The following is a 27,734-nucleotide window of genomic DNA, read 5'->3' as shown; positions in this document are numbered from 1 at the left end:
TTCATAATCAATGACATGAGCTAAACGCAAGTGGAGATTACATCAAAATCAACAAGATTAAGAATTGTGATTGATCAAGGTGATTCGGTCATTCACACATTGAAGAGACATTTACAGTTACATTTATTTTTACATTTTTTACGTTATAAAATTGCGAATCAAAACTTCTAGATTTTGAGCAAAGATACTCAAATATAATCACGTTGCTCAAGGGAAGGTGCTAAAGGGACAATAGAAATTTTGAAATATATTCATAACATTTATTCTCCAATTTATTGATGTCTTGTACGTGTGTGTATGTATGTGTATGTGTGTATATTTGTTTGTGTGTGTGAATGTAATCACGTATATTTATAAGCATGTATGTCATTATTTTCATCGCCTTTTTTGCTGGTTTTTTTTCTTTAAATTTAAGATAACATTTATTTATTATATTACGCTGTCCATTAAACGCTCTATTCGATATCGATCGATCGATCGCGCGCTATCTCTTTTCCTTTCCTATCCATTTTCCTTTCCTTTAACGGTGCAAGAGAGAAAGAGATCCGACCGCTATCGCTCTCTCTTTCTAATGTTTAAAACAATCTCTTGTACAAGGATGCGCAGAATCTATTTCTATAAATCTATATCAGAAACATGACTCAACAACAAACTCAGATGACTGAATGATAACAAACATATAAATGAACGCCTCATATTTTCGATAAATTATCGATTATCATCGCAAATGCATGATGCAAGCCGTATCACTCTGCAAGTTTTAGCTATGTTTTTGGCGTTTGATAAACAGCATCTCGGAGAACTCTTTGGCTCAATTAAACTTGAATTTGGTTACGATTTTAATTGAAAAGAATCTGAGATTTTGAACAGGGAGTTCTCGTTGGGCAAAAGACTTATAGAAAGACTTATAAAAATTATAATTTTCGTTACTATCCTTCGATCCTTTAATAATTATTTATTTAATAATGGTCACAGAGTCAAATATATTAGATTCAATGCTTTAAATTTTTCTGAAATGTGAGCATAAATTAATTATTAATTAAACGATTGCTATTTTATGAGATAAATATTTTATTCGTTCGATGTTTATATGAGAGAGGTCAAAATTATACACGTATTCGTTATAAATACTATTTTTATTGTTGATGTAGTATACACATATTAATGCATCATCAAAAGATTAATAATATTAATATATGATTTTGACCTTTCTCATATAAACGAATATTATATTTCTCCCATGTTCTCTTATAATATAATAAAATACGTATTTCGTGTGATTATTCCGTGGTTGGAAGTGTTATGCAAAGTATCTCCGCGACCGCTGTGCATATGATTAACTGTAATTAAACGTGTTTTCGGGAGCGAGTGTGAGTGTCATAAAGGAATAACACAGAATGAACAAGAAAGGTAAAGAAGATCGAGAATGGAAAAGAAACGGACAACGTACGGAGCAACAATATGTGATAAATCATTTATAAATTGTCATTTATTTCTAATATTTTATATACATATTTTATATACATTCTAATATTTTATATACAGTTTCTTTAAAATATATCTTTTAAAATGATTTATTTTGAAAATATTTTCTCTTTAAATCAAGAAATCATAAAATAGAAATTGTAAATTATTGTAAAGATAGAAGTTATTATTTTATTAAGAGATTATATATATAATAAAAAATACTTAACTTTAGATAATATGTACGCGACGATAAAAATCCGTTCACATGCAACATGCTCCTTCAACATTATTTTTCTTCGCTACTTCTTCGCGTATTATTTTGGCTATTATAGATAATCCCTGAAAAGTGATAGAAAATATTGCTGTATCAAATATTTTTTTTTAAATCCAATTATTCTGATACATTTTTCTATGTGTATAAAAATGTGAATATAGCTCTTATATATATATATATATATATATATATATATATATATATACATGTGTACATATGTATATATACATATAAAATCAAAATAAATTCACAATTTACCTTGTCTATCTCTTTCGGCGAGGCATAACTGTAGCTCAATCTTAAGTATTTACTAGGTTTTGAAGGATCATAGTAAAAGGCATTTCCAGGAACAACGACGACACCTTGAGGCACGCATTTTTTCATCACTAAGTCCATTACATTATCTATAGATATCAGCTTGACCCAAAGAAAGAATCCACCTTGCGGGACGTACCATTCCGCCAAACCTAAGATATATTAACTCTGCATGTGAGTATTTTAAAACTACTTTGAATATCGAAATTTAGAATAAAAAGTAGAATAAAAAATATACAGTGTGTAAAAAATTACTTATTACATATTACTCGATTGATTTAGAATTAAATTTCCTAAATGAAAACACCGAAATATATCAAAATATCGATTTTTGAACGATGTAAAATAAAATCTCGTTGAAATTATTGACGCGGCTAAAATTTAGCGTTTGTTTTGAACATATAATATTTAAATATAATTTATTCATCATTTTCAAATGAAAACTATATATACCGCAGTCATTTAATGAGAAGTGACGAAAAGTCACGATATACATGTTTATTAATTTTAAGAGAACCGATACCAAATACGGAATATTTTATATTCATTTACTCTACATTATAATTTAAATATTTCGTGGTGACAATGATATAGTTAATTCGTTCGACATTCTTTCTCTGTGACGTACGCGCGCTTTGTTTATATACGATTGTTGTCATTTGCGCGGCGATAGACTCGGACGGACAGGTAGGGATACTTCGTCTTCTCATTATTGTTCGAAACGCCGTTGCGAGAGAATGTTCAACGCGATTATGTTCTTTGCTTATAATAATTAATGATTATTAGTAACTCTCGTGTAATTAATTTCTACGATACAAAACGATACAATTACGATACAATTAATGATTATTAGTAACTCTCGTGTAATTAATTTCTACGATACAAAACGACAATTATTTGTAAAAGATGACATTTCGCTCTATTTATTTATTTGTAGTAATAATTTTGCAAGAAAAATTGATACGTTCGAAATGTTTTGAAATTTTTAATTTGAATTGTATTATTTACATCTTCGGTTTTATTGTATCTCGCTCTCGCTTTTAATCGTATTGATTAAAATCGAAATAAAATCGCTAATCGTTGATTACGATCATTTTTGAATTTTTCCATTATTAAGAAAATGTCGCGAGAAGGAGAAATCAACTCTAAGTCAAATAACTCTAAGTCAAATGACGATGTGACACATTTAATTAATAAGTACATAAATATTGTTAATAAGTACATAAATAATGTCATATTTTCGTATCTGTCGTAAAAATTCAACATTTGTACATCGATGATATGTTAACACGTTTATTTGTTCGATGGAAATCTATCGCATAATTATGTCGTCGAATGAATCATAGTTTTTTGAGTTGTTCTCTCGACACAATATACTTAATTAATGAAATACACGTCGCGTGCAAATAATATCAAGAGTGTTGTGCATAATAGCAGCGAGTGAGTGTCGTGAAAAAGCAAGCAGCAAAAGATGAGCAAGAAGATAAAACCTGAGGACATCTTGTGTCGGCGATACAACTCTAAACTAATCTAATGTAAGCAATTTGCACTAATGTGCAATTTTTGATTTAATTTATTATTTGTCACTTATTGACATTAATTGCTCTCAGATTATAATACGATATACACTGCCAGTAATGGAAATTTTTTTTAGAGAGCTTACGCGTTACGTACGTTATAGATCTTTTTTAACTTGGGGCATTTTCGAAATATAATCTTTACATTAATAATTCATTTTATATTATGCAAATAAAATGTATATAAAATATATATAAAATATCCCATCTTTTATTTTAAATATTTAAAATCTTTTTAAATCTTTTAAAAATGTAATTTTACAATTTTACGTAAATAAGTACATATACAACATTTTTATAATTATTTATATGGAAATTTGATTTCTTTTTATTCATACATATTTTATAGAATTAAAAATATTTATGATAAAAAAAATTTATATGATATTTAAAATTTATATTATATACAAATTATATAATCTCAATTTAATTAATTAATAAAAGTTGAATTAAAAATTTAGTTTACATGTATAATTATAATTACTTTTTACAGGTATAATTATTTTTTTAATTATTACTTATTTATTAACACTATTTTTTAATATGTACATATTTACGCTTTATAAATCACAACATTGTGCGCTATATCAAGTGGATTTTTTTCAATAGAGAGAAAGAGAGAGAGAGAGAAAGAGAGAGAGAGAGAAAGAGAGAGAGAGGGAATGGGAAAGGAAAGAGAAATTTTAATTAAAAATAAATTAATAATTAATTAAAAATAATTACTAAAATAATATTAATTAAATAATAATAAATTAATTTTTGAAAAATGTAATGTTAACGATTAGAAAGCATAATAATAACAATAAATGATTCGATGAAGAATTATATTTATATTAGCCAAAGTGGATACAGGAAAGTGGATATAGGATATAGGCCTATATAGGAAAAAATATTCGGTATTTTAAAATCACTCTGATATTTTAAAACAATCGATAAATATCTCCGATAAAATTCTGTTTAAATCTTTATGACAATAAAAATTATTGCAATAAGTTTTCGAAATACCTGTTAAATGTTTTTCAACCATGGCTAGCACTGTGTCACGTCGCTCCCGATAAAATTTTTGTATATCTTTGAAATGTTCCTCGAATTTCTGTGGTTTCCAAACTTCGAATAGTTTGTATAGAAGCATCTGCAAAGGAGATCGTGTTATAAATCAACTTAACATATAAGCGACAAAATAACTTCACCTTCAAATATACGTTTAAAATACTAAAAATATAAAATTATTGCATTGAAAAATACAATAATATTCAATTACTACAATAATTAATAATTCATTTCATGGAAAAGCAAAGTTGTGAATGTAAAGCAAGATAAACATAATAAAGAATTTTTTTTTAAAGACATGCTTGAGGATAAATAATTATACATATAAATAAAAATATTTTATATTATATTATATATTATATATAAATATATACATATATATATACATATATATGTATATATATATATATATATATATATATATATAATTATAAATATTTATATAATTTATATTTTTAGATTACATAAGTATAAATTATTATATTTATAATAATTATAAATATAGACATTTATATTATATAAATAAATATATACAATAATAATATATTATATATAAAATAATATATATATATATATATATATATATATATAAATTAACTAGTATTAAAAGTCTTACTTGGGACAAAGATGATGCTTGTAGAGTAGAATTATCCATATGATTAATCAGATTTTGCACAATGTCTCTGTGGGCTGTAACGATCCCGACGCGAAGTCCGGCGCTCATTATCTTGCTGATCGAATCCAATCTGATTACGCGACCGTCAGTGTCCATAGAGAAAAACGATATGGGCTGTTTATCTAAGAAGTGAATAAAGTAGTAAGGATCGTCCTCAATGATCAGAAAATTGTATTTCTGCGCCAATTCGTACACTTTCCTTCGTCGGGCCTCCGACAAGACGGCGCCTGTAGGATTCGATCCCGTTGGATTAATGTAAAGTAACTGAAAAATTGAGTAAACTATACTTGTTGCTGATGAATAGAAATAATATTCTAATATTGGATCATATTAATCAGATAAAAAATAAAAAATAAAAAATTAAATAAAGGAATATTATAAGATAAAAGGAAAAAAGAAAAAGACATGATTATGTGTCGACTACGTGAGTAAAATAATTTTGAGATTATTTTTGAGATTATCAAAGAACTTTGAAAACATTTTATCTAATCAGTCATTTTGTGTACAAAAACGCAAAATTAATTGTTAATTATTTGTGAGTTTTATCTTTTACGGATTTGTGTGTATGTATATGTGTGTATAATGATTAATCTTGATAACATAAAATGTTATCAAGATGCTTTGATAAATTTCTATAAGTATGTTATACGAGTAATTTGTATTTGATATTGATCTCTTCTCACAATCAGTAGAACGTTGAAGCTTTTGAATTAGAAGCGAAAATCATTTCGCGCATAAAGATTTAGGATAAAAATTAGAAACCGAAGAGATATATATATATATATATATATATATATATATATATAATAATTATTTTCTTATTATTTTATGATTTCGAGAAGAGATATATTTTATTCGATACTGCAAATCTTCTCACTTTTGGCATCGGTTTACCAGTCGCAAGTCTCTGCTCGCATTCTTTGGCGATCTCTTCGGGATTGATCCCTTCGCCATCTTGGTGGATCTCTATAATATCCGGTGACAGCGGTAGTAGCTGCAAATAGAAAAGAGATTTTTCAAAATTTGTCTGAAAAAATGTATATATTTGTTATTACAAAAAAATATCACATATTGCTAAATTAACTAATAATTATATTTTGCACAATTATATCTATACAATATATAAAATTGCTCTAAGTCGTCAAATACCTTAATGTCAATTGTTTTATATTATAATTCATTATTAATAAAAGATTAGAAGATTTTCAAATCATAAATATTTTTTATAATCTTCCGAGGTTGAGCGCTGGTTTATCAACCAATTAATAATTAATTCATAATACATTGAATAAAACACATACATTTAATAATTTATATTACATAATTTAATATATAGTAAATTTAATAATTTATTTTATAACGAATTGTGTGTTTAGGCAAGTTTGAGTGATTCTGAAATTTGAATAAGACAAGAATTAGAAGCTTCACTCGTATCAATCTCATCTCCCTCTGCTTAATCTTTGTTTCACGATTATATGGTATTACAATTGTATGGATATGAAATTTGGAAATGCCGTATAAAGTGTAATGCGTTCAAGTGCAAGAGAGTCGTGCAAAATGTTACGTATTTGAGTGCAAGAATACCGTGCAAAGTATTGCGCGTTCATATTTATAATGTGTCGTTCATATTTATATATGTCGTAATAAATATTAATGAATTATATTTTATATTTTTTCCGCGAGTGAGTGTAATAAATTCTAACAACCTGAGAGGAGGATGAAACGTAAGTATCGAGCGACGGTGGAGCAACCTAGGGTGGAATAATTTATTATTTTTTATTAATATATATGGCGCGCGTATTTATTTTTGTTCATGTGATTCGTCTTTTGAATAATTTAAATAAAAATGAGGAACTAAGACTTTTACATATATCATATCTCCCTAAAGCATAATAATTTTTTTGTCGGAATGTATGCGTATCGAAAAGTCTGTGCTATGTATAATAATAATTTTTTAAATATTAGTTATTTTGTGCGCTGTTGTGTATGTAATTGTTGCGTATTGTAATTTGAATCTTATATTTGTATGTTGCAGATTAATGTGGCTTCTCAACATGGTCAACTCTGCTGCTGCGTATCGATTGGTGAGTTAAAAACTTTTGTTTTATAAATAAAGAATGCTAGTACATGTATGTCTTAATTTTTTGTTTTTCAAACTTTTATTTATTACATACAAGTTTGGATTCTCTTTTGTGTATTTGATGTGTGTTTTACTTTTTGATAGATATAAACTTTTTGATAGAAATAAACTATTTTTATTAACTTATTATTTCCTCGGAATATTATTTTAAAACTACCAACCGCTCCGATTATTCCAGTATATGCTGGCGTTTGGAGTAAAACTGCGTCATTTTCGTTGATCATCATTTCAAAAATTTTACTGGAACCGTCCAGGGAACCGCAAGTCGTTGCGACATCCCAATTGTTTTGCATTGGTGTATGCCACGTTTTCTGGAATTCCTTCCATTTTTCCAATAGCGGTTTGTAACTTAAGAAAAATAAATTTATACAGAAGTGTGCACAATCCAGATATATTAGAATATATTAGTAAAATTGTGTAGATATATTTATAGATAAAGCAATAAACATTTATTCTCCTGTTATATTGATATTTATTATATATTGACAAGTAATATAAAATTATTAATTATATATAGATAAAATATTACATCAATTACAAAAAAATTTATTAAAAATTAATAATATATTTTTATTAAATATTATTATAAATATGAAATGTAAAAAATAATAATCTTAATTTATCTAAAATTCGGCTAATACAATTTTAAAAAAATTATAATTTTAATCATAATACAATACATTGATTCGTAATTTATATCCCGATCTTCTATATTATACACATTTCTATTTCCATTTCTATTTCTATTATAATGTGTATAATTTCTATTTCTGTTATAATTTTTCAATGTGTTATTGAATTTAATTGCATGTTATATTTGTAGTCCAATAATTATTAAGATGCAATAAGCATATAACAATTTTCGATAAATTTGTACAATAGTAAATTCGATTTTTATATGCAAAAATATTGAATGAAATATTAAGTTAGAATATTTAAAATTTAAAGAAATTAATTTTTAATTTGACGTTTAATAAAAATAAAAAAGTTTTTTATATAAAGAAATAAAAAATTTTTTATTTCTTTTATTTATATTTCTGTACATATTATTCATATTTTATTATTGTGAAGTATTAATTTTGTATATTTTTTGCTCACCCTTGTGTAGATAGATATTGCAGCGCTATAGTCAATTCAGGCTTGCTAAATTTTATCAAATTGTTGAGCTTGTATATCACAGAAAAATCTTCGACAGGATATGTAGCAGCATTTGGCAAACCACCAGCAAGAGATATACCGTTTGGATGGGACATGTAGAGATCATCTATTTGAAATTTAAAACGCGATGTAACATTAGATTAGTATCCATGTATTAGTTCTATGATTTGACCTCAATGAAGAAATATTTTATTATAGTGTTTTGGAAAGCTCTCGAGATAAGCTACACGAATATGTAATAAAAGCTAGAGAGTTCCATTTAAGAAATTGAAGGTAACCTTTACGTCACCTTCAAATGACTCTTCAAAGTCAAATCATTGCCACTATCTGATGGCCCGTTTCAAGCCATATAACTTTTATTTGAAACATTTCTTTCTAAAATGCATAGTTTATGAAATATTCGGCCGGTCTGGGACTTTTGGGATACTCTGTATATCACTTTCTATCATTATTTCTATAAATTTAATTAAATTATTTATTTCTTTAAAAATATACTAAAAATATATAATAATTATATATATATATATATAATAATAATATTATATATTATAATATTATATATTATATATATATTATATATATTATAATAATATATGATAATAATAATAATAATAATAATAATAATAATAATAATAATAATAATAATATGATAATATAATAATAAAATAATATAATTATAATATAATTATATTATTTTATTATTATATTTTTTTATTATTATATTTTTTTATTATTATATTATTTTATTATTATATTATTTTATTATTATATATTATTATATTATTATTATATTATATTATTATAATAAATAATTATAATAATAATATAATAATACTATACTAATAATATAATATAATAATATAAATAAATACTTTTACTGAAAAATATACTTCCAAAAAATCTAACAATAAGTATATAAAGTGCATTAAATATCGCAAAAAATGTAAGAACATTTTATTGCATGTTTTACATAACGATGTATTTGCTTAAAATTAAATATATTGAATTTCAATTTTTTAAATCCCAAAGTAAGAAAGTAATTGTATAAAAAATATGTAAATAAAAATATATGTATTATATAAAAAATGGAAGGAGACTTTTATACGATTTTGTATAAAAATAAAAGTGCAAATACAAACACAGAAAATGAATGCAATGATTACTTACGTAAGTGTCTAATTATGTTGTTCCTTCGTCTATTGGTGACTTTAGAATAGAATTTAGTGTAATCCATAATAAGAGTTATATCGCGCACAGAAACAATTTATTCTCTCGCTGACACTTCTTGCGATTACGAATACTTGTCGCTGACTGACTCGAATCGTTGTTATATTACTCATAAAACCAGTTCATATCAGTTATCCTCCCAGTTTTTAATTGGATACATCAGTGTTTACAGAGAGACCTCACAATTTTATCTTTATTTCATAATTAATCATATGAGCTCATATAACGCAAGTGCAGATTAAACCATTACGTTATAAAGTTGCATATCGGACTTCTAGATTTTTAGCAAAGATATTCAAATATAATCATGTCGTTCAAACATTGTATCAAGAGATGCATTGCAAGATAGATAAGTAAATTAAAATAATTTGATATTTAATATCCCTCAATTTTTTTATCATTTGATAGAAAATCAAAGTACTTATAAATGAGCCGTTTATTTTGAAAGTGGCCTAAGTCCATTTTTTTTATATTTTTAATTTTATTGAAACGCAAACTCTTAAATATCTCAATTTAAATATAAATGGACTTAGGTCACTTTTAAAATAAACGGCTCAAATAATACAGGGAATAATCAAAAATTTTAAAAGTAGTCCAAATGCGAATTAAAAAAATTTATTTTCAAATATATTTGCATCTAATATCTATTATAATAAAATATCCTCGAAAGAAAATCTCATTCCTTATGATGAAATGATTGATATACTCTTATCTCGATACTTGAACTTTTATCTCTTGGGAGAGTTATTAGCCTATCTCGGCACGCACACACACACACACACACACACACACACACACACACACACACACACACATATTATACATTATACACATATTATATATCCTATTTTAAGAAATATTTTTTTCTAAACATTTAAATGTAATGTGTCTATGCCACTATAACTACTACTAACAATAAGACGTGATCATCAATATTTTAAATTATAAAAATTAAAACAATAACGCGGCATTAATAATTAAAAATCAATATTAAAGATTTTATTATCTTATATTTTGAAAACTAATCGGGAGTTCTGATGAAAATTTTATTTCTTACTCATCGTGTTATTAAATAGTATCTATGGAAAGAGACAATAAAAATTTTGAAATATACTCGTAACATTTATTCTCTAATTTATTAACATCTTGTATATGTGTATGTGTGTGCGTTCGATTCGATAATGGCAGCAGATAATTTTCCAACAAAAAAAAAAGAGAAGTCAAAGTTTACATTCTTTCAACAAACTATTATTAGTCTGATGGAAGCTGAGTTAAAAATATCATGAGGGATAAAAATAGAGAACTTTTTTGATTTAAATAAGTTATGTTTGATGAATTATGGTAAATGATATTTGAATAGAATTTCATTAGCCATATGATGCACTTATTTCTAATTTTAGATGTGAGACGAAAATTCTCACATATTGCGCATCATAGTTTTAACTTCTTTTTACAATATATACAGTAATAAAATATCTATGCATTTTTCTGTAATTCTATAAATTATCGTGTATTGTATGGCAGTTAACATATTACACGTCGATTACTGTTATGCATCAAAACCTTCCTCCTTCATCAAAATCAATCCTTTTCTTGCGTTAAGTTTTCTTTTAATTTTTTTAACTCTTTTTTTTTATGTAATCTTTAAATTATAATATTGTGAACATAAAGAATATCTATTATATTATGATCTATTTATATACTTATAATTATTTGATACATAAAATTAAATTTTATCATAATTTTTGTTACAAATTGTAGATTGTCTAAAATTTAAATTTAATAAAAATTTAAATTTCTACATAAATGGCAATTGATTCTGCATGTGACTAAAAATAAATAAGTAATAAAATAAATAAATAATATGATTTTTATATCTTAATATAAATTAAAGATTTAAAAAAAATAGAAAAATATGTGTTGTTTTTCTGCATCGTCAGTAATATCGTGGAATGCAAGATATGGCGGCAAAAGCGAGCTAGTAGCAATATTTTTTTCTTCGATATATTTTCCTTGATATATCTCTTAGCAATATCGCTTAGCTCGTAGCAATATTTTTTTCTTCGATATATTTTCCTTGATATATCTCTCGGTTTATCTCTTGATATATTCGTTCTTGATATATTTCAATTCACATTTTTGTTGATATGTGTACATATATGTATCTGTATAGAATTACAAATTAAAATTGTAAAATTTGATTTTGCAAGAAGCGTAAGGCCGGGTCTACAATAGATAAGTTAAGCCTTAAGCCTTAAGAGATTGACCAATCACAGTCAAGTATGAAGAGAATACTCGACTATGATTAGTGATTTCTTAAGTCTTAGGGCTTAAATTACCTATTGTAGATCGGGAGTAATGAAACAATCGAAGATGTCATAGATCCAAGTAATTATCATAACGAAAAATTTTATTATATATCAATCGTTTAATTAAATGTAAATTAAAATACTTTTGTAATTTAATATTTCATATGTAGTGTATATCATAATATATTTCGTATTTCGGCAAAAAATTATCAATAGCATAGCGTTCGGCCTTGACGGCGTACACAGTATCGTTCTATTGTTTATGTATCACGGCTTTCCTTATCATTCACACAACTACATTCGAGCAGTAAAGTACTGGTGCGAGACGCTTCGTATATTAACGAATTTTGTTTCTAAACGCGATCGCGACTAGTATCGAAACATAATTTGATATAATTACTAATAATTAAAAATAAATTAACTTATGATTAACGTCATGAAATGTATCGCAACGATAAATCTTTATCGAATTGCAATCATTAATTACTGTGAATAAAAATTGAAAAAGGAAACATAAAGGAGGATAAAGAAATTAATTTTATTATGATCTTTCGATTATTGATGCTTATTATAATAATTTCTCTAACGATACTTATTAGAATTAAATAAATTTCGACCAATGCTTTAAATTTTCTTAATCGGCAATCACTCATAGAATATTTCAACGACGAATTATAACAATAACATAGTATAAATTGGCCTTGGCGATATAAACAGTACCGCGGTAATGTTTATGACTTACGATCGTTCGCTTAGTGACTCTCGAGCAATGAGGTAGTGATGTGAGGCGTTCTATATATTATCAAATTCTTTCTCTAATCACAATTGCAAGTGCAACGAAGAACTTTTCGTGAATGAGTATAAGGGCAACGAGGAATTCAAATGAATGCAACGAGGATTGGAGTGCCACGAGGACAAAGTGAAACAACAGAAAAAAAGAATGTCTTGGAAATGAATGGATCAATAAGATATATTATTTATTATATTGTTACGTTGCCGCATCCCATCTCTCTGGATGTATTCACCTATTGAATTCTTTCGGGGGGAAGTCTGTCGACGGAAGATTATTTCCGCGCACGTTGTCAAGATGTTATTAAACAACGACTCTCAGAGAGTCTGAGCTCAGCTGTCACGTTGTGCGTACGCGCGTCTTATGTACTATATTACAAAATAAATTATGTATTATATTATATATAAAATTATATATAATATAACCCTCCCATAGGGTGCACCTTGTCGTGGTGGGAGGGCTTAGTACTTGGATGGTGCCTTGAGGTTTATCATAAATTTTTCTATTTATGATAAATCTTAAGATGCCTGAATGGGAAGCTAAGTACCCTTTCGTGTCGTCGATGCCGTCAACGTGCCGCGGATGGCAAACGCTTTGTCAACGCGTCGCGTTTTCGCGTTGTAATACTCTCGCGTCGTCGCGTTTTCGCGAAACTTTTGGACTTTTTCATATAAAATCCCAATTTTATTTATTGTTAAAAGTATATATATATTAAATATATACACCGCGCGATCAAATTTTTAATCGTACCGAAATAGTGCGGGAGTGCCGTTTAGTATCGCGCGTAAAATAACGAAAATAGCGATATAAAAATATCGCTCGTGAGTGCGGGAGTGTCGTTAAAAGTATCGCGCGTCTAAGACTGAGAGGTGGAGGAGGCCTAGGAGAGGCATCGAGCTCTGGCAGAGCAACCTTCTGGTAAGCAATTTATTAATTTGTAATTATATATTAAATATTAAATATATTTGTTTTAATCTAAATTAAATCGCGTAATTTGATTTTTTTATATATATGATTTAAATAAGAGAGAATTGAAAAACATTTTTACAAAACTATAATCTTGTAAAGATATAAGCTTTTATAAGTTATTAGATAATTGTTATAATAATATTCATTTTTCAAAATGTATGGAATTATTTAATCAATCTGCTTATTATTATATCGAGTATAAAATGCAATGCGTACAATAGTAATTTTTTGAAGTATTAATCATTTTAAATGCTATTACAATTTGGATTTTTTATTTGTATGTTATAGATCGACGCAGCAACCATGAGGATCTGAGAGGAGGAGCAGGCCTAGGAGAGGCATCCTGCATCGGCGGAACAACCTGATGGTAAATATTATTATTAATTATTGTATTTAAATCGCATACACATATCAATTTGATTTATTTATTTGAATAATATAAACAAAAATAATTAAAAATCTTTTTCTAAATATCCTTTGTATAGAAGTTTCTACTTAAAAATTAACTACTTATAAAATTATTTCATATTTATACATTATATTTATTTAAAATTATACGCATAAATTTCACACAATGCGTACAATAATATTTATTTAAAATATTAATTTTTTTAAGCACTGTTATAATTTAGATTTTATATTTGTATGTTACAGACAACGTAGCTTCAATATTCAACTCCGCTGTTGCGCATCAGTGCCGGTGAGTGACGAACTTTTGTTTTTAAGCAATGGATTTGTAAATGCATGTAGATAAATCCATTGCTTCTAACTCTCGGACGGCGGGAAAATCGCATGTACGAATTTTGATTTCAGTTTTATATAAAAAAATTTCTTTTAAATGTATTTATGTCTCAAAATAAAACTTTATATTAAACTTTTTATATTTTTAAAATTTTGATTAAAAGAGATACCATTCTTTTTTAAAAGAGATGTGAGTTTTAATGTTAGATATTTTTAATAACCTGCTGACCGAGAGTTAAAATGCATGCTAATTATATTCTATATATGCATGATAGTTTATATTTTGCTATTTATGACATTTATATGACGATAATTATGCGCTACAAAACGATCTATAAATCGATCGTAACATTAATCGATCGTAAACAAATTAATGAAAATTGCCGGATAATTAATCAGCAATAAGAAATTATTCTTCTTACTTGATTCCTGGCTTATAGAAGTCAGAATAAATATGGCCAGAAATAAAAATTTAATTGGCTTGAAAAATACATGATCAATATTGATCAGAAAATATGTCGCACGGTGAGAGCTCCTTAAACCTCGACTATCACGAGTTCGTGATTAGGGCATTAGGACTCCTCAAATTTCTTTTGTTCTCAATTAAGGCTTCCCAAATCTCGTCCGCAAAATCGCCAATTTTTACTGGCATAAGCCAGGTAGGTCGGCTGGGATTAGGATTGTTAGGGCTGTTAGGGTCGTTAGGACTGTTAGGACTGTTAGAATTGTTAGGGTTATTAGGATTATTAGGACTATTAGGTTGGAACTATTAGAAAAAAAGAATATTTTATTTTCAGGGATATTTTTACACACATTTTATAGAAAATTGTATGTAAATATATTACATATAAATAATTATATGAAAAAGATATTAATTATACAAGTTAAAGATAAGTAAAAATCAAAAATTTAACTCATGAAAAATATAAAAAATGTAACTTAAATATTTAAAATACTTAAAATATATAAAATTTAAGTTGCATTTTATTATACGTATATATGTGTTTAATATCTAACATTTTATCTTCTAATTAAAATTTATATTTTATAAAAAGTTATGTAAAGTTCACATGTGAATGTTATTAGTATTTTATATCTCGATAATATTGAAAAAGAGTAATTTAAATTAAATATTTTTTAATATCTTTTTATCTTTTACAGTTTAGTATTTTTTTATCTTTTTTCAATTTATTTGAATTCATTGATAAATTCAAATAATAAAATTTTTTAGTTTTTTGTATTGAGAATATATTGATATTAATAACATCAATTATTAAACTGTACATAAATTTGAAATTATATTATTTTTATTTTCTATTATTTTTTTATGCAATTATATATATAAATAGTTATTGTGTTATATATTGTATTATATAAATTTTTATAAATTATTGTAAAAGCAAAATTAAAAGAATACGTACAATAGTATAAAATTCATTGAATTAATATATTCGATATATATATGGTATGTTATTGTGAAATTATTAAAATGTTGCATTTTCTTTTTATAGATTATTAATAAATTTGGGAATTTTTATTTAAAAATCGTAATCGTAAATATCAAAAAATTCTTTTACATCATATAAATATTATTAAATAAGAGATTCGATGTTAATCAAGGATTAAATATTAACTTCTTATCCGTAAAATTTGTCAATTGCGCTTTTCAAAAATACGAGTACATTCGAAAATATTATAAAGAGTCAAATAATATCGGTCACGCGCAGAAAAATATATAAAAGAAAACGATTTTTTTGATTATCTTTTTTGAGTCGTAGATATATTTCACGAATTTCAAATTGCGTTAAATTGATCGATTTTATGATAAAATATATACAAATTTTCTTTCTATTTTTTCTATATTCTAAATTACTTTCTATTAAATTCTTTCTATTTGTTTTTGGATGTGATCGCTGCTTTGGCGAAGAAACGTTATCACTATCCCTCATGTCTGATGGACGCTAGCAAATGCGCGGTTCATACTGGCCGAGAGTTGAAATGATCTTCATTGTGGAGAGTTTATTTTTTATCGGTTTTTGTAAAATCTATTCGCAACGTTTAGTTCGGTGCCTCATTAAAAATTATTCTTCTTAAAGAATTAGAATTTAAACCCAGATTTGCATGGAAATTATGTTTTTGCATGGAAATTATGTTTTGATAGTGATTTAACGACAATCGACATACATTATTTGAAATCGAATTACAAAAAATTCATTAAATATATTTTAAGAGAAGATATATTTTCTTCTTTTTGTTAGGAATGTTTTTCCACACACTAATATCCGTATTAATATCCATATAATAATTATATTACTATTATTTTAATGATGAAAATAATAAAGTGAAAATGGATATAGATAAATTTTATTTTTTCAAATAAATTGGAAACAGTAAATTCTTGCAGACTTTTTTGATAAAAATTATGGTTACAAACAAGTATATTTGTTAATTCTGAATTAATTTAATTTTTGGTCTCTTTTAAGAAACCATTTGCAAGCTCTGGATGTTCCATCATTTCACCATATTATCATTAATTTATATTAAGATAAGTATATATGCAATGTAATAAAATACATACGCGTAAATTTTAATACATTTGAAAAACTCTTTTTTTTATTATTCTTAATATTATATGTTATGAAAATATGAATATAACATAAAATATGTGAGTAATTAAAAAATTCGAGACAAATCGAATGGGTACTCTGATATTAGTAAGATGTTTGCAAATTATTGAAATGTTACAGAAAAATTAATTGATTAAATAATGATAATTTTTCATTTAATATTACTAATTGAATATTTGAATTGAATTTTTTTAATCTCGCTGTTATCAGGTTTGATTTGTCTCGAGCATATTTGATACCCTAAAATTATTTATACTCACATATTTAATCAAGCAACGAGAAAAGCGCATATATTTTATTTTCGTTAAATATATTCGATTGTAACCATGTGTACGAAAATCGCACGTTATATCCATATTTTAATACAAAAAGATATTTCTTAAAGTGGAAGAGCATATATTTTTACGGGAATTTTAATCTCATATATTGAAAATTATGACGATGGTAATAGTCATTAATTCATATCATTCATTATGTATCGCATTTATTATATGTTATGTATTATCACGGATATTATTACGGATTGTTTATATATTTTGAATTTAATTGTATTGTTAATATTGTAACTACATTTATATTTTATATATTGTTATTTTATATATGTTGCATTCTATTTCGAGAGGTAAAAATTATCTTTAAAATGAAATCATGCCTTAAGTTATGCTGTTAAAAATTATAATAAAACCAAAATTATTTATAACGTCACAAAGGGAAGCACTTCCTTGAATAAAAGAAAATAAAAATAAATAAAAGTTAAAAAAGAATTAAAAAATAAAAAAAATTAAATTACAAAAAATAAAAAATAAAAAATATTCCTCCTCAATGTATCGCCACCTTAATGAAGGCATTTGCCGGGTGAGGACGTTTGAATACCTTAGTATTCTAATGAACATGAGAGTTATGTCGGCGGTATCATAGGCCGATATTCATTTATAGTCCATATTTCTTATATTTAAGATAACCTTAAGTATGATCTTAGATTGCATTTTAAGATTCTTAGTGAATAAAGTGGCCATATAATAGTTTCAAATTTTCTGACAATTTTAAATATAAGAACAGACTCTATAAATATCCATAGTAACGATAGGGCCACTCATGCTGGACAATTCGTAGGGAAAGAGTCAGATAAAGAGAGATACAAAAATTATATATTAATATTTTTGCATAAAATAGAAGTAAAAGAGAAAGTAATTGAGAAAATAGAGAATAGAGGTTCAGTAATTTTAACATCTTTTAAGAATGCCTGAAAAAAAATAGCCACAAAAAGATCGAAGATACTAAATATGAACACGAAATCCAAGTATTGCATAAAGAGCGTTGCAAGATAGATTAATAAATTAAAAGAATTTAATATCGCTCTATATTTTTTATCAGTTGCTAGAAAAGCAAAGTACTTTTAAATAATCCGAGAATAATAAAAAATTTTAACAATTTATTTTGAAAGAGAGAAACTCGCGCTATTAAAATATCTTCGGAAGAAAATCTCTTATGACGAAATGATATACTCTTATCTCGATCATATATATTATTGATGTACTTTCATCTCTTCAGAGATATTATCTTATCTCTTCAGAGATATTATCTTATCTCTATTTATTCTCAACAAACATGTTTTTCTGAATACATAAATGTAATGTGTCTATGCCAGTACATAAGATAATCAAAATAATTATTGATTGATATTACCGACAGCTTTGAATCCTTTGATATAAATATTTGAATATTTAACTTATGTATAATTTAATTTCTACAACTTATAATCATATTTTAATCATATTTGTAGGAACGTATGTATTATAATTGATACATTAAACGTATCTACAACAAAACCTTCTATGTTTATCACTTAAGCTAATTTGATTTATAGCTCTTTATTTTAATGATGAAATTTTGAAATTAATACTGTTATTAATTAATAAAGTATTCCGTTCAAGTAGAGTGCAATACAAGTAGAGTAAGATATTAAATCGTACTCAGAAAAATTTGAAAAGTAAGTTACCAATCACAGAGCTTTTCGATGTATAGATAGTATTTAAACATTTAAAAGTACAGAAATTTTAGAGGATTTCTAAAAGTATAGATTACGTATTACTTATCGATCTTACCAACAAGTATACAAAATATAATATGTATAATAAGTGGAGATATTTAATATAACTATATTTATATTTAATATAACTGGCTCTATAGTTATATTTAATATAACTGGCTCTATTTCTATAATTTTCTTAAAAAATATATATTTTCTAATATTTTATACACAGTTTCTTTAAAATATATCTTTTAAAATGATTTATTTTGAAAATATTTTCTCTTTAAATCAAGAAATCGTAAAACAGAAATTGTAAATTATTGTAAAGATAGAAGTTATTATTTTGTTAAGAGATTTTATATTTATAATAAAAAAATACTTAACTTTAGATAATATGTACGCGACAATAAAAATCCTTTCACATGCAACATGCTCCTTCAATATTATTTTTCTTCGCTACTTCTTCGCGTATTATTTTGGCTATTATAGATAATCCCTGAAAAGTGATAGAAAATATTGCTGTATCAAATATTTTATTTAATTCAATTATTCTGATACATTTTTCTATGTGTATAAAAATGTGAATATAGCTCTTATATATATATGTACATGTGTACATATGTATATATACATATAAAATCAAAATAAATTCACAATTTACCTTGTCTATCTCTTTCGGCGAGGCATAACTGTAGCTCAATCTTAAGTATTTACTAGGTTTTGAAGGATCATAGTAAAAGGCATTTCCAGGAACAACAACGACACCTTGAGGCACGCATTTTTTCATCACTAAGTCTATTACATTATCTATAGATATCAGCTTGACCCAAAGAAAGAATCCACCTTGCGGAACGTACCATTCCGCCAAACCTAAGATATATTAAATCTGCATGTGAGTATTTTAAAACTACTTTGAATATCAAAATTTAGAATAGAAAGTAAAATGAAAAATGCACAGTGTATAAAAAAATTACTTATTACACATTACTTATTACTCGATTGATTTGGAATTAAATTTCCTAAATGAAAACACTGAAACATTTCAAAATATCGATTTTTGAACGATGTAAAATAAAATCTCATTGAAATTATTGACGCGGCTAAAATTTAGCGTTTGTTTTATTTTAAGGGTATATAATATTTAAATATAATTTATTCATCATTTTCAAATGAAAACCATATATATACCAATCGCAGTCATTGAGTGAGAAGTAACGAAAGTCACGATATATATGTTCATTAGTAATTAATTTTAAGTTCAAAAGAACCGTTTCCAAATACAGAATATTTTATATTCATTTACTCTACATTATAGTTTAAATATTTTGCGGTGACAATGATATAGTTAATTCGTTCGACATTTTTTCTCTGTAATATACGTAACTTTGCTGTTGCGTATCTTATCAATAAAGTTTTTTTTAATATGAGTAAATTTATAATTTTTTATGAACGTTTTAAACTTTAACGAGATATAAATTAAATGATTTTTTTATAGCAAACTAAATTTTAGACTAATTTTTTTTACATTACTGTATCTTTTACTTTATATCAAGTGAATTTTTTTCAATAAAAAGAGAGAGAGAGAGAGAGAGAGAGCGAGAGCGAGAGAGAGAGTAGGAAGGGAAAGAGAAATTATAATTAAAAGTAAATTAATAATTAATTAAAAACAATTACTAAAATAATAATAATTAAATAATTAAATAATAATAAATCATTTATTGAAAAATGTAATGTTAACGGTTAGAAAGTATAATAATAACTATAAATGATTTGATGAAAAGAATTATTTTTATATTAGCCAAAGTGACTATATAGGAAAAGAATATTCGGTATTTTAAAATCACTCTGATATTTTAAACAATCGATAAATATCTCCAATAAAATTCTATTTAAATCTTTATAACAATAAAAATTATTGCATTAAGTTTTCGAAATACCTGTTAAATGTTTTTCAACCATGGCTAGCATTGTGTCACGTCGTTCCCGATAAAACTTTTGTATATCTTTGAAATGTTCCTCGAATTTCTGTGGTTCCCAAACTTCGAATAGTTTATATAGAAGCATCTGCAAAGGAGATCATTATAAATCAACTTGATATATAAGCAACAAATAACTTCATCTTTAAATATACGTTTAAAATACTAAAAATATAAAATATTGGATTGAAAAGTACAATAATATTCAATTACTACAATAATCAATAATTTATTTCAGGAAAAAGAAATCAGTAATTTATTTCAGGAAATGCAAAGTTGTGAATGTAAAGCAAGATAATCGTAATAAAGAATTTTCTTATTAAAGACATGCTTAATTGATGGTAAATAATTATATATATAAATAAAAATATTTTATTATATATATTTTATATTTTATATTATACTTTATATTATATATATATATATATATATATATATAAATTTATATTATTTTAAATATTTATATAATTTATATTTTTAGATTATATAAGTATAAATTATTATATTTATAATAATTATAAATATAGATATTTATATATAAATTAATATATAAAATAATAATATATTATATATAAAATAATATATACATATATAAATTAACCAGTATTAAAAGTCTTACTAGGGATAAAGATGATGTTTGCATAGTAGAATTTTCCATATGAAGAATCAGTTTTTGCACAACGTCTCTGTGGGCTGTAACGATTCCGACGCGAAGCCCGGCGCTCATTATCTTACTGATCGAATCCAATCTGATTACGCGACCGTCAGTGTCCAAAGAGAAAAACGATGTGGGCTGTTTATCTAAGAAGTGAACAAAATAGTAAGGATCGTCCTCGACGATCAGGAAGTTGTATTTCTGCGCCAATTCGTACACTTTCCTTCGTCGGGTCTCCGACAAAACGGCGCCTGTAGGATTCGATCCGGTTGGATTAATGTAAAGTAACTGAAAAATTGAGTAAATTATACTTGTTGCTGATGAATAGAAACAATATTCTAATATTGGATCATATTAATCAGGTAAAAAATTAAAAATAAAAAATTAATTGTTAATTATTTGTTATTTGTGAGTTTTATCTTTTACGGATTTGTGTGTGTGTATGTGTGTGTATAATGATTACATAAAATGTTATCAAGATGCTTTAATAAATTTCTATAAGCATGTTATTCGAGTAATTTGTATTTGATATTAATCTCTTCTCAAAATCAATAGAAACGTTGAAGCTTTTGTGAATTAGAAGCGAAAATCATTTCGCGCATAAAGATTTAGGATAAAAATTAAAAACCGAAGATATATATATATATATAATTATTTTCTTATTATTTTATGATTTCGAGGAGAGATATATTTTATTCGATACTGCAAATCTTCTGACTCACTTTTGGCATCGGTTTACCAGTCGCAAGTCTCTGCTCGCATTCTTTGGCGATCTCTTCGGGATTGATCCCTTCGCCATCTTGGTGGATCTCTATAATATCTGGTGACAGCGGTAGCAGCTGCAAATAAAAAAAGAGATTTTTCAAAATTTGTCTCGAAAACGTATATATCTGTTATTACAAAAGAAATATCAGATATCGCTAAATTAACTAATAATTATATATTTTGCACATTTATATCTATACAATATATAAAATTGCTCTAGATCGTTAAATACATTAATGTCAATTGTTTTATGTTATAATTCATTATTAATAAATATTAAAAGATTTTCAAATCATAAATATTTTTTATAATCTTCCGAGGTTGAGCGCTGATTTATCGACTGATTAATAATTAATTCAGAATACATTGAATAAAACACATACATTTAATAATTTATATTACATAATTTAATATGTAATAAATTTAATAATTTATTTTATAACGAATTGTGTATTTAGACAAGTTCGAGTGATTCTGAAATTTGAATTAGAAGCTCCACTTGTATCAATCTCGTCTCTCTCTGCTTAATTTTTGTTTCACGATTATATGGTATTATATTGTATGGATATTATATGAAATTCAGAAATACCGTATAAAGTGTAATGCGTTCATATTTATAATGTGTCGTTCAAGTGCAAGAGAATCGTGCAAAATGTTACGTATTTGAGTGCGAGAATGCCGTGCGAAGTATTGCGCGTTCATATTTATAATGTGTCGTTCATATTTATATATGTCGTATAATAAATAGTAATGAATTATATTTCATATTTTTTCCGCGAGTGAGTGTAACAAATTCTAACAACTTGTGAAGAGGATGATTTAAGTATCGAGCGATGGTGGTCCAACCAGGGGGTGACTAATTTTTTATTTTTCATTAATATATTGTGCATGTGTTTATTCTTGTTGATGTGATTCTTCTTTTGGGTAATTTAAATAAAAATAAGGGACGAAGACTTTTATATATATATGATATCTCCCTAAAGCATAATAATTTTTTGTCGGAATATATATGTATCGAAAAATGCTATGTATAATAATATTTTATATTAGTTATTTTGTGCGCTGTTGTATGTAATTGTTGCGTATTGTAATTTGAATCTTATATTTGTATATTGCAGATCAATGTAGCTTTTCAACATGATCAACTCTGCTGCTGCGCATCGATTAGTGAGTTAAGAACTTTTGTTTTATAGATAAAGAATGCTAGTACATGTATGTCTTAATTTTTTTACTTTTTGATAGAAATGAACTCTTTTTATTAAAACTTATTATTTCCTCGGAATATTATTTTAAAACTACGAACCGCTCCGATTATTCCAGTATATACTGGCGTTTGGAGTAAAACTGCGTCATTTTCATTGATCATCATTTCAAAGATTTTACTGGCACCGTCCAGGGAACCGCACGTCGTTGCGACATCCCAATTGTTTTGCATTGGTGTATGCCACGTTTTCTGGAATTCCTTCCATTTTTCCAATAGCGGTTTGTAACTTGAGAAAAATAAATATATACAGAAATGTGCACAAACCAGATATATTAGAATATATTAGAATATATTAATAAAATTGCCTAGATATATTTATAGATAAAGCAATAAACATTTATTCTCTTGTTATATTGATATTTATTATATATTGACAAGTAATATAAAATTATTAATTATATATATTACATCAATTACAAAGAAATTTATTAAAAATTAATAATATATTTTTGTTAAATATTATTATAAATATGAATTGTAAAAAATAATAACTTAAATTAAAATCTAAAATTCGGCTAATACAATTTTTAAAAAATTACAATTTTAATCATAATACAATACAATGATTCGTAATTTATATCCCGATCTTCTATATTATACACATTTTCTATCTTTATTTCTATTATAATTTTTCAATGTGTTACGATTTAATTGCATGCTGTATTTGTAGTCCAATAATTATTAAAATGCGATAAGTATATAACAATTTTCTATAAATCTGTAGTAAGATTTTTTATATGCGAAAATGTTGAATGAAATATCAAGTTGGAATATTTAAAGTTTAGAAAAATTAATTTTTAATTTAATGTTTAATAAAAATAAAAAAGTTTTTTTATATAAAGTAGTAAGAAACTTTTTATTTCTTTTATTTATATTTCTGTACATATTATTCATATTTTATTATTGTGAAGTATTAATTTTGTATTAATATTTTTTGCTCACCCTTGTGAAGATAGATATTGCAATGCTATAGTCAATTCAGGCTTGCTAAATTTTATCAAATTGTTGAGCTTGTATATCACAGACAAATCTTCGACAGGAAATGTAGCAGCATTTGGCCAACCACCAGCAAAATTTATACCGTTTGGATGCGACATGTAGACAGTATCTAATTCGAAATTTAAAACGTGATATAACATTAGATTAGTATCCATGTATTAGTTCTATTTAGAAAAGAACAAACTTAATTTCTTAAACTTAAATTCGCGCTGCGCATTTATGTTATCAAAATCAACAAAATTAAGAATGTGATCAAGTTGACTCGATTATTCGCGCGACTGAAGAGACCAGCATCACCAACAATTAAAATGGTGCTCTTGCGTTTAAAATTATTTATTATGTATTTATTATGTATTCAAAGTTGACATTAAAACGTGTATATGTTTGGTTTTGCAAATGTTTTAAGATTTATAGAATGATAGATTGTATATATGACTTTTTTATCTTTATTTCTATAAATTTCATTAAAAGTATATTAATAACATAATAATTTTATATATATATATATACATATATATATAATAATATATGATGATGATAATAATAATATTAATATATGATAATAATAATAATAATACGATAATATAATGATATAATGATAATATAATAATAATATATATGCTAATATAATATACTAATAATATAATATACTAATAATATAATATAATAATGTAGATAAATACTTTTATTGAAAAATACTATAATTGAAATATACTATATATAATGAAAAATACTATAATTAACGTATAGTTAGACGAACGTTCGTCATCAAATAGACATGAAGCGCACAGCGGTATACTATATTATTAATTGTAAAAAAGCGCGGAATCTGATCTGCTGTGACGTCACATAGCATAACTATAGTATATTTAATTGATTGCTGGAAGCAGAGTGCTTACTAGACCTCCGCAGGATGCAATTTAGCATCCCCTACGTCAAGAATAAATTCATTTAATGTAGCGCGTCACTATCTGTAATATACGAGTATATATTGTTAACATCGCTGAAGAAGAATCAAAAGATAATCCAAAACGTTCGCTTTTTGTTATTATGTGTTTTTTAATAAACTAATATTGAAAAAAGAAAGAAGTATTGTTGCTTCACTTCAACTACCGCACGTTGGCTCTTATGCCATTTTCTTTTTGATTTTTTGATTACTTGAACCAAGTCTCTAATTATTAAATCTAACAATAAGTATATAAAGTGCATTAAATATAGCAAAAAAATGTAAGAACATTTTATTACATGTCTTATCCAATGATATATTTGCTTAAACTTAAATATATCGAATTTTGATTCTTTAATTTTCAAAGTAAAAAAGTAATTGTATAAGAAATGTGTGAATAAAAATATCTGTATTACATAAAAAATGGAAGGAAAACATTTTTATATGATTTCGTATAAAACTAAAAGAGCAAATGTAATCACAGAAAATAAATGCAATGATAACTTACTTAAATGTCTAATTAAGTTGCTTCTTCGTTTATTGGTGACTTTAGAATAGAATTTAGTGTAATCCATAATAAGAGTTATATCGCGCACAGAAACTGTTACAATATATATTCTCTCGCTGACACTTCTTGCGATTACGAATAATTGTCGCTGACTGACTCGAATCAATGTTATATTACTAATAAAACCAGTTCATACCAGTTATTATTATACCACTTTTTAATTGGATATATCAGTGTTTACAGAGAGACCTTACAATTTTATCTTTACTTCAAAATTAATCATATGAGCTCATAAAACGCAAGTGCAGATTATATCGTTACGTCATAAAATTGCATACCGGACTTCTAGATTTTTAGCAAAGATATTTAAAAATAATCATGTCGCTTAAACATTGTATCAAGAGATGCGTTGCAAGATAGATAAGTAAATTAAAATAATTTGATATTTAATATCGCTCAATTTTTTTATCATTTGATAGAAAATCAAAGTACTTATAAATAATCCAGAGAATAATTAAAAATTTTAAAAATAATCAAAATACGAATTTAAAAAATTTATTTTGACATATACTCGCATCCAATATCTATTAAAATGTCCTCGAAAGAAAATCTCATTCCTTATGATGAAATGATTGATATATGAAATGATTATACTCTTATCTCGATGTTTAAACTCTTATCTCTTGGGAGATATTAGCCTATCTCGGCACGCACACACATACACACACTCACACACATATATCCTATTTCAAGAAATATTTTTTTCTAAACATTTAAATGTAATGTGTCTACTATGCCACTATAACTACTACTAACAATAAGACGTGATCATCAATATTTTAAATTATAGAAATTAAAACAATAAAGCGACATTAATAATTAGAAATCAATATTAAAGATTTTATTATCTTATATTTTGAAAACTAATCGGGAGTTCTGATGAAAATTTTATTTCTCATCGTATTATTAAATAGTATCTATGGAAAGAGACAATAAAAATTTTGAAATATACTCGTAACATTTATTCTCTAATTTATTAACATCTTGTATGTGTGTGTAGATGTAACCATGTGTACTTGTAAGCATGTCCATATTTTCATCGCCTTTGTTGATTTTTTTTTCTTTAACATTTCGGATAACATTTTAACTTATTGTATTATGTTGTCCAATAAACGCTCTATTCGATATCGATCGATCGTATGCTGATCGGCAGTCGGGTGGATTTTCGATCGATCTCGGCTAAAAAAGAGCCCACATCGAACAGAACAT

General features: G+C 25.7%; 2 protein-coding genes across 3 annotated transcripts; both read right to left on the bottom strand.

The window, feature by feature from the left end:
- Positions 1 to 1,665: 1,665 nt before the first annotated feature.
- LOC105248141 (kynurenine/alpha-aminoadipate aminotransferase, mitochondrial-like) lies at positions 1,666 to 26,614 on the bottom strand. Of its 2 annotated transcripts, XM_025410355.1 has the most exons (9): positions 26,545 to 26,614; positions 9,825 to 9,903; positions 8,598 to 8,763; positions 7,661 to 7,847; positions 6,237 to 6,353; positions 5,300 to 5,623; positions 4,639 to 4,765; positions 2,000 to 2,208; positions 1,666 to 1,806 (listed from the first exon to the last, which is right to left on the bottom strand). In XM_025410355.1, the coding sequence occupies exons 2-9, from the start codon at positions 9,889 to 9,891 to the stop codon at positions 1,729 to 1,731; spliced, it is 1,275 nt and encodes a 424-aa protein (XP_025266140.1). In that variant the 5' UTR covers positions 9,892 to 9,903; positions 26,545 to 26,614; the 3' UTR covers positions 1,666 to 1,728. The 2 variants fall into 2 exon arrangements, with proteins under 2 accessions (XP_025266140.1, XP_025266139.1); XM_025410354.1 differs by lacking the exon at positions 26,545 to 26,614 and having other exon boundaries at positions 9,825 to 9,980.
- On the bottom strand, positions 14,119 to 26,624 carry LOC105259526 (kynurenine/alpha-aminoadipate aminotransferase, mitochondrial). Its single transcript, XM_025410356.1, has 9 exons — positions 26,466 to 26,624; positions 24,955 to 25,120; positions 24,052 to 24,238; positions 22,706 to 22,822; positions 21,948 to 22,271; positions 21,290 to 21,416; positions 20,014 to 20,222; positions 19,736 to 19,848; positions 14,119 to 14,313 (listed from the first exon to the last, which is right to left on the bottom strand). The coding sequence occupies exons 1-8, from the start codon at positions 26,530 to 26,532 to the stop codon at positions 19,771 to 19,773; spliced, it is 1,275 nt and encodes a 424-aa protein (XP_025266141.1). The 5' UTR covers positions 26,533 to 26,624; the 3' UTR covers positions 14,119 to 14,313; positions 19,736 to 19,770.
- Positions 26,625 to 27,734: the final 1,110 nt, after the last annotated feature.

The sequence above is a fragment of the Camponotus floridanus genome, unplaced genomic scaffold, assembly GCF_003227725.1.
Source record: "Camponotus floridanus strain SB8 unplaced genomic scaffold, Cflo_v7.5 scaffold31, whole genome shotgun sequence".
Lineage (NCBI taxonomy): Eukaryota > Metazoa > Arthropoda > Insecta > Hymenoptera > Formicidae > Camponotus > Camponotus floridanus.
Note: the sequence above shows the minus strand (reverse complement) of the source record. Positions and strands in the feature narration are given on the sequence as shown.

Bases quoted from the DNA above. Each gene is read 5' to 3' on its own strand.
- LOC105248141 (XM_025410355.1), bottom strand. From the start codon at position 9,891: ATGGATTACACTAAATTCTATTCTAAAGTCACCAATAGACGAAGGAAC. The intron at 8,764-9,824 runs GTAAGTAATCAT...AATTTCAAATAG, and splicing joins CAACATAATTAGACACTTAC to ATGATCTCTACATGTCCCAT. The intron at 2,209-4,638 runs GTATTTCGAAAA...AATATATCTTAG, and splicing joins GGTTGAAAAACATTTAACAG to GTTTGGCGGAATGGTACGTC.
- LOC105259526 (XM_025410356.1), bottom strand. From the start codon at position 26,532: ATGGATTACACTAAATTCTATTCTAAAGTCACCAATAAACGAAGAAGC. The intron at 22,823-24,051 runs GTTCGTAGTTTT...TTTTATTTGCAG, and splicing joins ATACTGGAATAATCGGAGCG to CTGCTACCGCTGTCACCAGA. The intron at 22,272-22,705 runs GTGAGTCAGAAG...TCAATTTTTCAG, and splicing joins CTGGTAAACCGATGCCAAAA to TTACTTTACATTAATCCAAC.